The sequence below is a fragment of the Rhyacophila brunnea genome, unplaced genomic scaffold (assembly GCF_057557595.1).
Source record: "Rhyacophila brunnea isolate RB1 unplaced genomic scaffold, BYU_Rbru_1.0 scaffold_201, whole genome shotgun sequence".
NCBI classification, from domain to species: Eukaryota; Metazoa; Arthropoda; class Insecta; order Trichoptera; family Rhyacophilidae; genus Rhyacophila; species Rhyacophila brunnea.
In genome coordinates this window covers 73,645-90,355 of record NW_028232862.1, presented here as the reverse complement: position 1 = coordinate 90,355, position 16,711 = coordinate 73,645, and the positions used below count along the sequence as shown (strand labels likewise).

General features: G+C 37.0%; 1 protein-coding gene across 1 annotated transcript; it reads right to left on the bottom strand.

The window, feature by feature from the left end:
• Nucleotides 1–609: 609 nt before the first annotated feature.
• LOC147071010 (uncharacterized) lies at nt 610–7,847 on the bottom strand. The gene is made up of 3 exons (XM_085948690.1): nt 7,609–7,847; nt 6,965–7,096; nt 610–1,308 (listed from the first exon to the last, which is right to left on the bottom strand). Exons 1-3 carry the CDS (start codon nt 7,750–7,752, stop codon nt 1,147–1,149), a joined length of 438 nt encoding a protein of 145 aa, XP_085804816.1. The 5' UTR covers nt 7,753–7,847; the 3' UTR covers nt 610–1,146.
• Nucleotides 7,848–16,711: the final 8,864 nt, after the last annotated feature.

Here is a 16,711-nt window from a genome sequence, read left to right as displayed (position 1 = left end):
ATGAGTCATTTTGTGTCTATTTATACTACTAGATTTGATAGAACAGTAATTACATTGGTCACATTTAAACGGCTTTTCACCAGAATGACTCATTTTGTGTATTTTCATACTACCAGACCTTATACATGAGTAATTGCATTGGTCACATTTCAGTGGCTTTTCACCAGAATGAGTCATTTTGTGATTTTTCATATCACCAGATTGTATACAAGAGTATTCACAGAATACACATTTAAATGGTTTTTCACCAGAATGGGTCATTTTGTGAAATTTCATATTACTAGATGTTATACAAGAGTAATTACACTGTTCACATTTAAATGGCCTTTCACAAGAATGAGTCATTTTGTGTTTTTTCATGTCATTAGATAGTATACACGAATAATTACATTGGTCACATTTAAATGGCTTTTCACCAGAATGAGTCATTTTATGTATTTTCATATTACCAGATTGTATACAAGAGTATTCACAGTAGTCACATTTAAATGGCTTTTCACCAGAATGGGTCATTTTGTGAAATTTCATATTACTAGATGTTATACAAGAGTAATTACACTGTTCACATTTAAATGGCCTTTCACAAGAATGAGTCATTTTGTGTTTTTTCATGTCATTAGATAGTATACACGAATAATTACATTGGTCACATTTAAATGGCTTTTCACCAGAATGAGTCATTTTATGTATTTTCATATTACCAGATTGTATACAAGAGTATTCACAGTAGTCACATTTAAATGGCTTTTCACCAGATTGAGTCAATTTGTGTATTTTCATTCTACCAAATGTTTTAGATGAGTAGTCACATTTAAATGGCCTTACACAAGAGTGAGTCATTTTGTGTTTTTTTAAATTTCCAGAATGAAAGATATAGTAGTCACATTGATTACATTTAAATGCTTTTTTACCAGATTGAGTGATTTTGTTTTGATTCTTGAATTCGGATCGCATGCTTACATAATTAAAAGTCTCCGCTATTGAATTTTTATGACACTTTTTGTGAAGCTTCAATTGAGATAGCGAAGCAAAAAAATCAAAACAAAAACTACAAACAAAATTTTCCTTATTAAATGATTTTTTCTCCAACTTTATAACAGCTACTAATAATTCGGGATCTGTGAGGGTAGATTGTATATGCTTACGTTAAAAAGTGTGACTGACTATATTAGTAATCGTTTCATATACGCCCAATTCCTTTTTAATGTCTTGATAGTCAATCTGTATTTCATGGTATGGCTCTTGTACTTCTCTCTCTGATAATCTGAGACTACTGGAATAGGTCACGGCAGTGGTTGCAGAAATCAACTAAAAGATGGTGAAACATCGCATTAACATGTAAGCAAACGACTTAGGTTTATGAGAGAATAATATATAAAAAATCAAACATCTTAAAGATAAACATAGGAATCTAAATTATATATCTAAACTAAAAATCTACAACTATTTTCCCATTTTTTTTTCTTAAAATCTTACGAAAATTACTAACATACATATAGAAATTCTTTATAAAATATTAGGTGATATTATTTTGTGTCTTCGTGAGCAGACACAGCAGCCTTCAGTAATTGAGGTAATCGCGAAGAAACACCTTACGTGGCTGGGACATGTGTTCCAGATGCCACCAGCAAGTGTGACCTTACGAACCCTTGTGGCACAGCCTCAAGAGTTCTGTCGCCGTGGCCAGCCCTCGATAGCGATCTACGAGAAACAGGTCTGGCATAGTGGGGGGCGCGAGAGTTGGCGATGGACCGAAGAAAGTGGCGCCTCAATACTGGGTCGTGACTAGGTAAAGGTGCTTATCTTTGCAAAATTCAATGCAATATTACTTTCATCAACTCGACAATGATGTATTCCGGCAATTTCTGAAGAAAAGATATTGTAACAACCAAATATTCGCTGATGTATTAACGATTCGTAAATGAAAGATGCTTCAGCTGAAATACGGAATGACAATGTAAATAAATTGGTCTGAATGATGTAACTACTGATTTATGTGGGTAATAAATAGCCAATTTAAAGATTATATTGAAAGATAACAACTGTACCCTCTACTCTACGTTTGCTTGTCTGTGAGGAGCGAGTAAAAACAAATCATTGAACTATTTCACGATTCAAATGAGTCCATAAAATCTTTGTTTTAAAAATCTAGTACGAATGAAAAAATGTGTGTTTTTGTTTCTGATGCTAAAACTGGTCCAGTGATTTAAGTGTTTACTCGAAATTACAGGACATAACTCTTTTGGCTGGTGGACTGGAACAATTTCTTGAGAAAATATAAAGTCACGTTCCAGAACCTAAATAACTTTCGCGCCAAAGTGCGCGTACCTATTACCCAAGTTTTATTAATATTTTAAATATATTAGGTATTCTAGTTTTAAACAAATAAAACAAAGTTTAATTCCTAATAATGTCAAAGAATCCGTGACATCACGACAATTATTACATAAACTTTCAGATATTAGGTTTTTGATACTTAATTTCATGTCCTATACTTATCTCATATGAAAAAAAGACACCCTATGATCACGTACCCGAATCTGTGGTGTTTAAATCAAAACAAACCACGTACATGCATTGTTTAAGTTTCATAGCATATTGTGTAGATACATACTGGATATACTGGTTTCCATTCAGAATTAGAGCAACCGGGCTTTTGTTCCTCGTGAATGCTTTGGCTTATTGTGTCGTCAACACACTCCACTTTGAAATCAACTCGCTGAAAGTTGGTATCCGATTTTATACTGGGCACGTGTGTTGAAGCCCACTGAAAAAACTTCTTCTTCTTTGCCCATATCCGCCCCTTAACTGGAGCAAATGGACACCACGCGGCGCCTCCAAGAATCCCTGTCGCTCGCCAGTCTTCTTGCTTCGTTCCAGGTCAAACCAGCATCCCGTAGCTCCGCCGTATACACTCTGTAGATTGTATTTAGCGGCCTTCCAGGATGCCGGAAGCATTGGAAGCCTTGAAGAACAGGCAAGCCAGGTTAAAGTTCTCTTCTGGCATCCGCAGCACGTGGCCGAGCCAGGTCCAACGTCGCCTCTTCACTTTCAGCGTGATGAGAGGCTGTTTGGTACGTTCTCTTATCTCCTCGTTGCTTCTAAAGTCATACCACCGCACACCCAGTATTCGTCGCAAACATCTGTTTTCGAAGCTCAGTATACGGTTGCTCTGAGCCTTCGTAAGGTGCCATGATTCGCTACCGTAAAGCAGCACCGTCAGAATGCAAGCGTCGAATAGGCGGCATTTGGTTTTGACCGAGTACAATCGTGAGTCCCAGACATTTCGCATCGAGTTGAATGTTGCTCCAGCCATTCCTATTTGGATAGCGAGCTCTTTCTGCAAAATGCCATCTCCCGTGATGTGCACCCCTAGGTACTTGAAGCTGTCGACGCTCTCGATGCTTTGTCCATCGCTAATCAGAGGGAAATCTGGATCAGGACAGGTGCTATTGCACAAGACGTTGGTTTTCTTCGCGTTGATTTTCAAACCAACGCGATAGGAGTTGTTATGCAACCTGTCGATTGTCTCTTGAATGCCCTCGATTGAGTTGTCGAATAGGACAGCATCATCGGCGTATTCCAGGTCGCATAGCTTCACCGTGGGGGTAACAGGTATGCCTCGGTCGGGTGGTATTGACTTCCGTAGTATGAAGTCAAAGAGAATGATAAAGAGAAACGGTGCAAGGACACAACCCTGTCTGACTCCGGTCGTGACCCCGAACCATTCCGTGACAGTGTCTCCAATTCTGACACAGCATTCGCTATTCTCGTGCAGGCTTTTGATTATGGCAATGATCTTGGGAGGGATCCCGTATGCTCCCAGTATCATCCAGAGGGAGGGGCGGTGCGGACTGTCGAAAGCCTTCTCATAATCCACAAAACAGCAGGCCATCGGACTGTTCAACTCATGGCTCTGCTGGAGAAGACATCGAAGGTTGTGGATTTGGTCTGCACACGCTCGACCAGGTAGAAACCCGGCATGGTTTTTCCTGAGGACGTGCATTATTGGGTCCCTTATTCTCATCAAAATGATGTTTGCCAAAATCTTTCCCGGAACACTGAGTAGCGTAATGCCTCGGTAATTGTCGCAGCTTAGAGGGTCACCTTTTTTTAAGAAGTGTGATGATTTCACCGTTCACCCAGTCCCTTGGGCAGCGCTCTTCTTCCCACACCTTTGTCATTAGATGAAACATAGGGTGCAGGATTGCGCTCAAGCTGTACTTGAGGAATTCAGGATGAATCCCGTCTCCCCCCGGTGCCTTTCTGTTCTTGAGCCTTTTCACAGCCGATTTTATCTCGGTGTGCGTGGGCGGGCAATCGGAAATGTCGGTCGCTCGGGGAATGTCCAAAAGTAAAGCTTCCGCAGATTTGTCAAAGGGGTCCAAGGGGGGTGGGTGGTTCAGCACTCCGCAGAAATGTTTCTTCCAAATCTTCTTGACACATTCTGCGTCAGACTCTATTGCTCCACTGGGACCACGAATGGCTCCGGGAGTCGGTGGTCGCCTGCCGCAGACTTCACGGGTGATTCGGAAGAGTTTCCTGGTGTCATTTCTGCTTGCTGCCTCATCTGCCGCTTCAATTTGCCGGTTCATAAAATTGCGCTTGTTTAACCGCACGGATCGTTTGACTACCCTGTCTTGGGTCTGGTAGTCAGTTCGGCGGTCCTCGGTTCGGTCGGGGTCTCTCTCCTCGTCTCTCAGGGCTTTTAGCCTGGCTCGTTCACCAATTTCAACCCACGTTTCGTCAGACATCCATTTTGGCTGCTTACTCCTTCTGGTACCAAGGACGGTACGAGCCGACAACACAATCGCACTCTTTATGAGGCTCCAGTCCGCCTCAATGAGGTCGGATTCAGATTTGTGCCGCTCGTAGATACGATCTACACTATCTCGTACAGCAGTTTCGAAGTCGGTCCGAATTCTTCGGCGTCAGAGCTTCTCAACGTCAATTCGTTCGCGCTTTGGAGGCCTCGCCTGGCGACTGAGTTTTACTCGGATGTTTCCAATAAGTAACTCATGATCGCTATGGATATCGGCGCCTCTGTAAGTACGCACGTCGAGAAGTTCCTTTCGGTGCTTCAAGCTGTATAAGAAGTGGTCAATCTGCGTCCTCGTGCGTCCATCAGGAGACGTCCACGTTTATTTGTGAATGTCTTTGTGGGGAAAAACAGTGCCTCCGATTGCAAGCTCGTTCAGAGTTGCGAATTCTACGAGCCGCTCACCATTATCGTTGGGGTCACCGAGGCCGTGTCGTCCCATCACCGTGGGGCCAAGCACCGGGTCTGCTCCTACTCTCGCATTATAATCCCCCATTACAATCACGCGGTCTCTTCGGGGGATGGCGGAGACTGCCACGTGGAGAGAATCGTAAAAAGCACCCTTTGTCTGCGCGTCGGCATCCTCAGTGGGGGCGTAGCACTGAAAGACGGTCAAGGAGCTACCAGGCGTCTTGAAGGAGGCACGTATGAGTCTCTCCGAGATTGGTTCCCATTTCACGAGGCAACGGGCCGCTCTCTTTGACATCAATACTGCCACTCCCTGGCGATGGTATTGCTCCTGACCTGAGTAGACAATAGAGTAACCCTCAATCAACTTTCTCCCGGCTCCTTTCCAGCGCACTTCGCTCAGCCCTAGGATGTCCACACCGTAGGTGTGCATGATGCGTGTGGCGTGCAGGTCCTTTCCGGGGGTACGCAGGGTGCGAACATTATATGTCCCAATGCGCATACTCGAGTTGTTAGAGAGGATTACTCTACCTGTTTCATTGTCCATTTCCATGCAAGGTCGTCGTTTTACAGAGCCGGTTGTCGTCCGAGGCTGCTGTAGAGGTGTTTTATTAATCTGTTTCGTTTAAGGAGGCAAGGTGATTAGCCCAGCGCTCCCGAGGCCTGAGCCACGAGGGCCCTGAAGGTCGGCTCGACCAGGTTTTTCTGTCGGGGATTTCCTTCCCTTAGCCAGAAGGCCAGTTTTATGGTGCCGGTCACTCGCCCTTCGCCCCCTGCTGTTAGCTACAGCGTATGCTGCATTGCCCGGAGGTCGCCACGGGGAGGCCAGCAGATGGGACTTGCTGGCAGTTTGGCATTTCCCAACTTTTGCTATGAACACATCTACTGGCGTCAATGTGTCTACTTGGGGCTGACCAGCCGTTGACCAAAAAACAATAATTAATAAATATATTTCAAATAAAACAAATCGGTTATCAGATAAAGGTGCACAGATAGGCAGATCTGGTAATAAATTGATTTATAACAGATATCATGTGCGGGCCTTTATTTCGCGAGAGTACTGGCTGATGCATAGATAAGGAAAGTAACGGCTGAGGGGTAGGCATGTCCAGCATACATGTGATTCAGAACAGCCCGATCCATGGTAGATAAAAACCATAGCAAACACAATGTTTACGCTCCTACTAAAACATTCAACAGTGTCAAGTTCGTTATGTTTTTATTAATAAAACATCGGCTTTCATTTATTCACTTTGAAGAATTGGAACGGTTGGTTGTTCAATGAGTTATGCAACGGTTGGATTTAAGCTGTTTTATGTCATCTGAGCACTTTACCTAATGGCGTTGAATTGTTAAAGTGAATTTTTCGACAATGGTTGCATTTAAAGTAGGTAGCACTCTCTTATAACTTATTTTATCACTCCTCCAATGCTATCCGAATACTTTACCCAGTAGTTACCTATTATCAAAGTACCTACTTCAACAATAGGTAGGTATGTTTCACGAATAGTACACTTAATAGGTATTGGTGTATTGCTCTTAATTGCAGAAACGACAAGAAAAATCTAGAAATTATTAAGTAGGTATATATGCATATTGTTTTATTATTTCTATGGTACCTACTGGTGACAGCTAACAATATCAAAATATTCGAATGTTATACAGTGCATTCCGTCACTATAATCATTGCACCCCTTCACACGATTTGTACTTATTAATTAAAATAAATGTACTTACCCGATTCACTTGTTCCGAATAAGAACAACCCTGCTGAGGATCTTCATAAATGTCTTCAATAAGCTCAGTCTTGATGTCAATTAGCTGAGTATCTGTCGTGAATGTTATTATTGTTGGGTCTGAAACAATATTCTGAAAAAGAAAACATTATATAATAAAATCTAGAATATTTTTAAGAAGACCGATAATACGTGTGAAGCTCGACCACACACGTGAGGGGTATCAGCTCTTACACTCTGCAATGAGGACATGTGGGTCTATTCAATACTTATCGACCGCTAAAGTGATAAAGTGATAAGTATTATCAAACTCAGGATAGGTATGTTTGCAACAATTACAGCCAACGTAATGTAATGTTAATTCAAAGCGAACGTACCAACGATACCTTATCTTAATAATTCGGTTTAACTAACCCTGGCGTCTCATTTACAGTAATTATACCTAATCGTTGAAAGTGTTAAATAGTTTCATTCTACGGCTAGTGATAAATTCCTAATTCGATTTCCAAAATATCTACATAAGTAATTCTTTCGGTAATATACTTTATTCCTGCTTACATAAATATATAGTTGGCGTTATCAGTTGTTGATTCACTGGAGAATATTTACCATGAGAGAGAATAAAATAACCTTTGAAAAACTAACCTCGGCAGCGTGGCAGGGATCATCATCATACTCTTGTTTGATGTATGTATTTGACTCAGGATTATTTCCCTGTAAGGAGACAGCGAACCAATGCTGTTCATCTGCATCAGGTTCGAAGGCACCTGGTTCACGTTTAACGTTCATTTTACGATTTTGAGCATTAGTTTTCAAAGATTATCGAGTCACTAATGAAATGTAAGTGATATTGACACCGGTATTTGACTTCCGTGATAGTAGTCAATGATTTTTTCTGCCATAGACAAAGGATAACACTTTATAGTATTGCCACATTATATTATGTATTATTTTGATATTGTGATGCTTTTATAGTAAACTAAATAATAATATAATACCTACCAATTATGCATCCTATCAATTATATTATTATAAAGTTTAAAAATTATGGTACATCTGATGTCTGGTCAAATGTGAGGTAAGTGTATAAAACGAAACCAAAGGCATTCTACAAATTGCTTATGGCTCAAATAGACTCTATAAAGATTGGTCATATATATGACGAAAAACCTGTTTCTTATATTGGCGTCCTGTGTCACAGAGTGTAAATACGATATTATAGACTGTCATATATATATAACGATCTATGACAGCCTTCAATGTCATGGTTTTTCGGCTCAGTGTAAACACCTCGGTATTTTTGTATGACACTCGTTCCTTGCTGTGACATGTGTGTCAAACGTGTTATCACATATTATTGTTTATAGATCGTGCGGGAAGTGTTTTTTTCTGTCTTTTATTTCAAACGTCATCTTGAAGGTAGACACAGGTACACGGTTATAATTATTATTGTAATATAGACAGTAATTAAATGGATACCTATAAATGATAAATGAAATCGCAAAATCGTGGTGGAATGGACGCATAACGATGTTATTATTTAATTAGAATCTTGCAAACTAGTCAACTATTGTGGGATTGCGCAAAATCTGACTATGAAAACAATGGGTTGAAATAAATGCTGCTTTGGTCGAAATAGTTCAGGATTTGGGACGCAATGATATTGCCAATCGCTCACCCTCTATTCTAGAGGCTCACGGGTTCAACCTTCAATAATCACCGAATCACCCGTCGAAATCTTCACACGACAAGCACAGGTACATGATAATTACTTGTCTTCTTATTAAATAATGGTAGCATCCATGGGTTTCCAACATTCGCCTGCATTATAATAGCTACGATGTGGCCAAGGAGAAAATAATTAAGTAAATAAGTATACTTAGGTGGTTTTAAATCTCACTACCTACAACCCAGCAAGTTAACTGAAATGCAAGCGATGTATTTCGATTTTCATTTGACAGACTGGCGTTCGCGAATAATCATAGCCTAAAATATTTTTAAAGACGTACCAACCATACTGTCTATCGAACGTTATATTGGTAATATTTTTTATCAGTGGAAAATAATATGTGACACGATAAATGTTACGGCATCGTGTGTAAACGGATTGGTACATACGGGTGTCACAGAATCTATTCCCACGCCTCTGTTATAAACTTTTTTGACATATATTCGCTTATGTGTAAACGGAAAGGCATAGATATGATTATAGACACTAAAACGCTCTTGACATATTATATGTATCCAATCATCATAGAGTGTATTTGGTCCTTTTTAGATTACAAAACGCAATAAAGACTCCTAATTTTGTCTATGGTCTCGAATATCTATTCCCGTTGACCTAGCTGTCAAACTAGATACCTACATAATATTATTTAGCCACGCCGTTCCGTAGAGGAGTTTTGCTTTAAATACTGTATAAAATGAATGTAAAACGTGAACCGGGCGAATTCGATGCTCATTCGGACGAGCACAAAGGATGTGATGTGCCATTATTGCATCCAAATACCCCGAATGTCAAAATTTGTATAAAGCAAGAGACAGCCGATGATCCTGACATCAACATCGAGGTTAGTTTTTAGTTTTCCATAACCTATCATTTTAGTTCACTTTTATTAATCCGTGCTGTGAAAGCCAAAATACTTGTAATGCCTACATGTTCAGTGGTGTCGATTAAAGATTATTGACGAAGAGTTTTATTAGTGTTAGTCAAAGGCTTAGTGTTGCAACGAACTCATATTTTATAAAATATTTTATTCGTGAACACAGAGCATCGCATTAATAGATTTACTACCCATGAAGAAATGTTCTAGGTACAAAATCAAACCAAAAAACGCATTAAACAACGTCAAAATAAGACACCACTCCGTTAATCTGCGACGCCCCGCGTGTCTCATTATCATTAGGTATAAGAACAGCTTTTATTTGTATCTAACCTAAAAAACATCTGGCAACGCATATCTTACAGTACATAGGAGTTCCTAGATGGTGCTGCAAAGACGTGTTGTCATTGCAAATAAAGAGCAGAATTACATAGGCATTATAGCAGTGATTCCCAATCGGGCCGCGAAAACCCCGAATTTGTAAAATCTTGCGAAAAAGTCCTACTTAAACCATTTTCGTAATAGCATACAATGAAAGACTACTGAGTACTGACCATGTCAGATCCTAACAAGATTGTATGGACCTTCACAGAGTATTACTAATTACTATTTTTACAAGAAATGGAAGTTAGCCACTTGCTCAAATTATTAGGTCCAATCTCTGACTCAAACATAAAATGAAAAACATTTATTTGCCAGACCCACAATAATTCGAACCTGTGATCCAAACGTTATAGGCCGTCAGCACATATAGCACTTATTGCATCAATTACAACCAACTTGTGCTAATACTTTGATACAAACCTAATCTAATTTTAATAATATGTATCACTTTAGCGGTCGATAAGTATAGAATATACCCATTGGTATACCTATTTAACAAAAAAATGACAACATTGCAAAATGTGAGTTATGACTCTAGGTGGCTCATTGGTTCTTTGGATTAGTCAACTATGAAATTATGGTTTATAGACTATACCCCAAATCCTCGGCAGGTCAAGATGGTATTCCTTTAATTGCAATCGAAAGGATGCAAAAATCTTTCTGGACCAGTTAGGTGGGAGTCCGTCCCTCACTTTTCTGCCTTATCTTACCAATACTAGTGGTAGGATGCACCCTTATTAAATAACCTGCATATTATTAAGTCGGATACTAATTTTCAGGGAATCGACTTCAACGAGTTTGTTGACGAAACAATACGCCAAAACAAATACGAAGTCCCGCAGCCTGGCTGCTCGTATTTGGACCGTAGACCAGTAAATCAGGTAGGTACACAATATTTCAGGAAATTTAAATATACCTATTAACAGTCATAGTTTAATATATTAAACGCACGCATCAATAATTACTGCTTTGGTGAGTGTACACGGTGCCTGCAGATGTCGGAAGGCGAAACCCGAGTCGAAAAAAACGAATTAAATGGAATAGTTCAAAACTTAAATCTATTAGAATTTAAATTCAAATTCCATCAAGTACCTTCGGTCGATAGTATTAATATAATAATTACTGCAGTTATAAAATTAATAATATATTTCTTTTTGGTTTTACTAGCAGGTGCTATATATATATATATATTGTGTAACTTAATCAAGAATACATGGGTACCACCTAAATACATACTTTTATGGAAGTCTCTCATTTGTAACGAGTAAGTTTTCGCATATCGTCGTTGCACAAAAAAAACCTCCAATGTGCCATTTTTACGAAAATTGGTTTTTGATGCAAAAATATTCTACGATTTTTTCTGCATCGTTGACAAGAACCTCCAATGTGATATCACGAGAGGTATTGTTGTGCAGGCACTCGGCACATCGGAGCTAATGAGTTATACACTAACATTGCGCCGGTAAACTGTCAGTTGCTAAATGTGTGTTATTCGTGATATAAATAAGCTGCTATTCTAGATATTATTGCAGAAATACTTTGAAGTAAGTTATTTTTATGATTTACATGTATTATTCAACAATTTCGTCATCTTTATTTTTACTTTAATTGCTAATTTGGACATTAAAAGTAAAGAAAAACCAAATGAAAAGAGTTCTCGGAAAATCGTATTCCGGTATACAAATAGTATGCATAGAAAGTTGTAGAAGGGAAAAAAACAGAAGATATACTGCGAAGAAGGCTTATGGGCCGTTGTGGTCATATTATGACCACACCTAAAAGTAAATATTCTTTACTTTGCGGACATATTTCTGACGAACGGCGTAAAAAAATATTTAAATTCTTTTGGGCTATTAAATCATGGCCCGAGAAAAAGTCGTATGTCCAAGGTCTTGTAAGCACTCGAAATATAAGAAAACGAAGGGTTACGTCATCATCCTTGTGCAAAAATAAACAGGATGGGCACGACAATTACCTTCCAAACGAAAAAGGAGAAAAATACAAAGTCTGTCGGATTTTTTTCCTTAACACACTTGGCATAAAAGAAGATATTTATAAACGATGGACAAAACATAATGATATAATACGTCTTCCAAACAACTATTTAGAAAACAATACATGAAGTATCATTTACCAAGGGACATGACAAGATAAAATCAAGGAGGTCAGGAAATGGCTCAATCTACCTTTAGTAGGTACCCAGGAACTATTGTAGAGCTTCTTCCAATAGAAAGTATGTGGAGTCAAATTTTATATCCATTCTGCATGTGCATAACATATGGGTTTGGAGAATAATAAAATTTCAATGCACAAGCCTAGAAAAGACCAGTGTAATTTATGTTTCGGATTCAAGCTCGGCGATGTAAACGAAGAAGATTATGAATTACACATAAAGAAAAAGAAAGAAGGTCGTATTGCCAAGGGTGAGGCCAAAGAAAGTGCCAACAGCTAAAAAATGGTTTCACCATGGATTTGCAAAGTGTTTTGCTATGTCCGAATATATTAGAGTCATCCGCATATTACAAACAAAAACTTCAATTTCACAACTTTACCATCTTTTAGTTAAATGATGCAGATGTAATTCTTTATGCTTGGCACGAAGCAGATGGTAATGTAACGGCCAACGAATTCACATCTTGCATTATTGACATTTTAAGGAAATTGTCCAACGAATATGAAGACATTGTAATAATATCGGACGGTTGTAACTATCAAAACAGGAACAAAGTTCTTGGGAGTGCATTGAGTGATTTCGCAAAATCCCACAATAAAGTGATAGAACAGTAAGTTATATCTTGAAAAAGGGCACACTATGATGGAGGCAGACGCTGTGCATTCAACTTTAGAACTTTATTTTAAACCGCCGATTTTCTCACCTTCTGATTACATTGCGAGAATGCATTTAGCTCGGCCAAGACAGCCATACAAAGTAAAATCTATATATTACGATTTTTTTTTTAAATAATATGACGATTTAAAAACAAATATATCTTCACTTCGCCTAGGAAAGAAAGTTGGTGATCCAGCAGTTGTTGACATTCGCGGCTTAAAATATCTACCGAGTGGTGATATTTTATTTAAACTCAATTATTCTGTAGAGTGGCAAAAGTTATCTCTAAGACGCAAATTATGTCCAATTGTTGAGCCACCTGCGTTGTATACTGAGCCTCTATCCATATCTGAATCAAAATATAAGCTCCTTCAAGACTTGAAGGATGTAATTGATAGAAACCATCACATCTTTTATGACAGTCTAAAATATAAGCCAGATAAGAAAAAATAGATAACTTCCAGTATTCCAATAATATAAAATTTTTTCTTTTAATATTCAAATTCACATTTTCAATTTTTCTTTTAGTATCTATTCAATTTTAGCAACGAGAACAATAATTTTGAGTAGGTAACACATTAGTTTTTATTTGGATAAACAATATAAATTTATTTAATTATAATTTGATTCACACCATATGATCACACTCAATTAAGTGTAAGAAATCTTTTTCGTTTTCGTATCCCTCATTGTTGAAGATCGTGACTCTTTGGAAAAGTCCCTTCAGCGATCCCTGCGCTTTGCATAGTTAAAGGTATTGAAAGCCGCGTAGTGTCCTTCACTTGGTCGGACCATCTTGTTGGCGACTTCCCTCTCCCATGTCGACCCTCGATATTTCCGCTAACAATGAGCCTTTCCAAATTATCGAATAAATAAGGATAATGTAATAATATCTGTGCTACTCGTATTATTTATAACTACTATTTTGTCTTTGTCAATATATTGTTTCTGTTCCAATAAATGTAAATTTAAAAAAAATAGTACGGCTTTTTTCAATTTTCTCATTGATTCTTCTTATAAAATTATGGTAGAAGTATTAAAAACGATAATAACGCATAATAAATTGCTCCAATGTGCCAAAACGATGCAACACTTACCTCCTATGTGACAGTGTAAACATGTTATTTCTTTTATTGTAAAACTGATTAACATTATCGATCATTTTAACAACTAAAATAGTGTAATTAATATTACTCAGATAAACTGCAGTACTATTACTTAAATTAAAAATATTTTTTTAAAACTGCTTTTTTTCTTTATCTCAAAACAACAATGACAACGCAAACTAAATATCTCCAATGTGCCAAAATTGTGCAACGCTTACCTCCTATGTGACAGTGTAAACATGTTATTTCTTTTATTGTAAAACTGATAAACATTATCGATTATTTTAACAACTGAAATAGTGTAATTAATATTACTCCGATAAACTGCAGTACTATTAAATTAAAAATTATTCTCCTGATTTTTTAAAACTGCTTTTTGTCTTTATCTCAAAACAAGATTTTTGCACATCGGAGGTTTTTTTTGTGGAACGACGATATATTCTATACACAAGACTGCTATCAGTGGCTTTCGAATGTAGTTTATCATATTTACGTATTGGGTATTATAATTGTTACAATAAGTTAGCCGTCTAAACGGTCTATCTCGCTCTAAAAGTTAACACGGCCAAGAGAAGTGCTGTTAAAATATAGCACTTATTGTAACAATTTCACTTGCTCAGGTACCATCAGGGACATAGAGTACCTACTGTAAGACTACTGACATATTATAGGTTGATAACCTTTTCTGATACTAAGTAAAGATATCTCATCCATAATTGAAGTTTATATCTACAATATTTATGACAATATTCATAAGAAAATGATTCAAGGAGCATTCTCTTCATTTTTTTTCAGCACGGATCACACGTCATTCCTGAGATGCAAGCCGCAATGCCGTTCGATGCAATTACAATACAAGAACATGACATTAAGCAGGAAATAGTGAATGTTCCCGAAAAAGAAATCTGTTTAAAATTGACAAGAGCTTCCTTTTATCGCAATAATTTTGTATGCGATGTATGTTATGCATTTTTCTCTTCAAAAAAGATTCTGATCAATCACAAGTGTATGCATGATGTATCTCTGGCTAATAATGAAGTTGGTCTTCGAGCACAAGCCTTCCAAGAGTTTGGTGAATGCTCGGATTCGTCAATGTTCAATAACGATTCACAGGTACGTTCCATTCTCATTTTATCATTGCTACCTACTACCTATATTAAGTATATTAATTTGTTAATTCAAACACTTTTCATAGAGGACTGTAAGTGATTGGTCGAATGATTAATCCATTATTACCTACATAAAAAATATTTTCTTTTTCGGTTATGATGATCTTATTCACTACTTCAATTATCGTTTGTCAATTTATGGCTACGGCCTAATGTTGTAGCTTAGCCACTGAGAAATGCCAATTGAAAAGGCGTATTTAAAAAAAATACTACCTTATTCATAGGCCAATAAATATTGTATAGCAAAGCTATCTATTATAATATATATTATAAAGCATAAATTCTATTATTCGTTGGTTGTTTATCACATTTGAGTGGTCAAAGACAGCTTATAATCAGTATCTTTAGAATTATCTTCAAATGTGTTAATCGTGCTCATTTTTTTGTATAATAAAATACCTAATTCTTGTCAAATTTAGGATCACAAAGAATATAAAATATAATTTTGTATCGTAAATATATAATGTTATATAAGTATATAATGTTAACAATAATTTTACTAATGGTTTTGTAAATACGTTTAAAAAATAATGAATACAAAAAATCTTAACACCACTTCACATGAACAAAACATTGGAGCGAAAAGTTTAAAAGAATACTATTTTATGTAATAAAAATAATTTATGCAGTTATCAAATTTTTAAAATAAATATAAAGGATAATAAGGATACAAAATTATATAAATAGATTATCTACAACGTTTAAGGAATGTCCAGGGTTATGCTCTCAAAATACCATAAAAGCTCAATTTTTAACTACGCTGAGCATGTGGGCCGTTAAGTTATATTATTAATTATTATTTAATAGGCAGGTGATGCAGTGTATATCTAACAAGGTACATAAGACTATTAAATTTTACTGATTTTCAATTTAGATGCTTTTAACTGAAAGCGGAATTATCGCACACGTCAATCAACTCATCATTACGAAATCAAGTAACAGGTTGAAAAGGTGCGGGTAAAGGAATGCGTACTAAATCGTATACTAAATTTTAGGAAGTTGATTTCAACGAAAAGTATGTAGCTGATAAAAAACCTCTAAGCAAAAATAAGAATTCTAATCCCGGTTTCTCTTTTTTATGATGTATACCTGTAATTCAATTACTAACAAAATATTCCATAAATTTAAACAAGATAGTGTGACTTCCACTCAATAAAAGTACCTGGTAGTCTGCTGCTTAAATAATATATAGGTCGGCAGCGAATATATTTAGCTAGGGATAGGATGCTCTGATAAACATATATGGACGACTAATGTTTTTTTTATAAATCCTCACAAGCTGAAATGAATATATTATCTAGTCAGATTCCCTATTATTATAGTTATATTTTAAGTCTTAATAATATATTTAAATCCCATGCGAATTGACTTGAATTCAAAATACTGATCAACATAAGTACCCATTTTCCTCTAAATTTTATTCACCATGCTTGTCAAGATTCCTATGTGTATTATTAGGATGTTTGATTTTTTATATATTATTCTCTCATACAGCTAAGTCATTTGCTTACATGTTAATGCGATATTTCATCTTCTTTTAGTTGATTTCTGCAACCACTGCCGTGACCTATTCCGGTAGTCTCGGATTGTCAGAGAGAGAAGTACAAGAGCCATACGACGAAATACAGATTGACTATCAAAACATTAAAAAAGAAT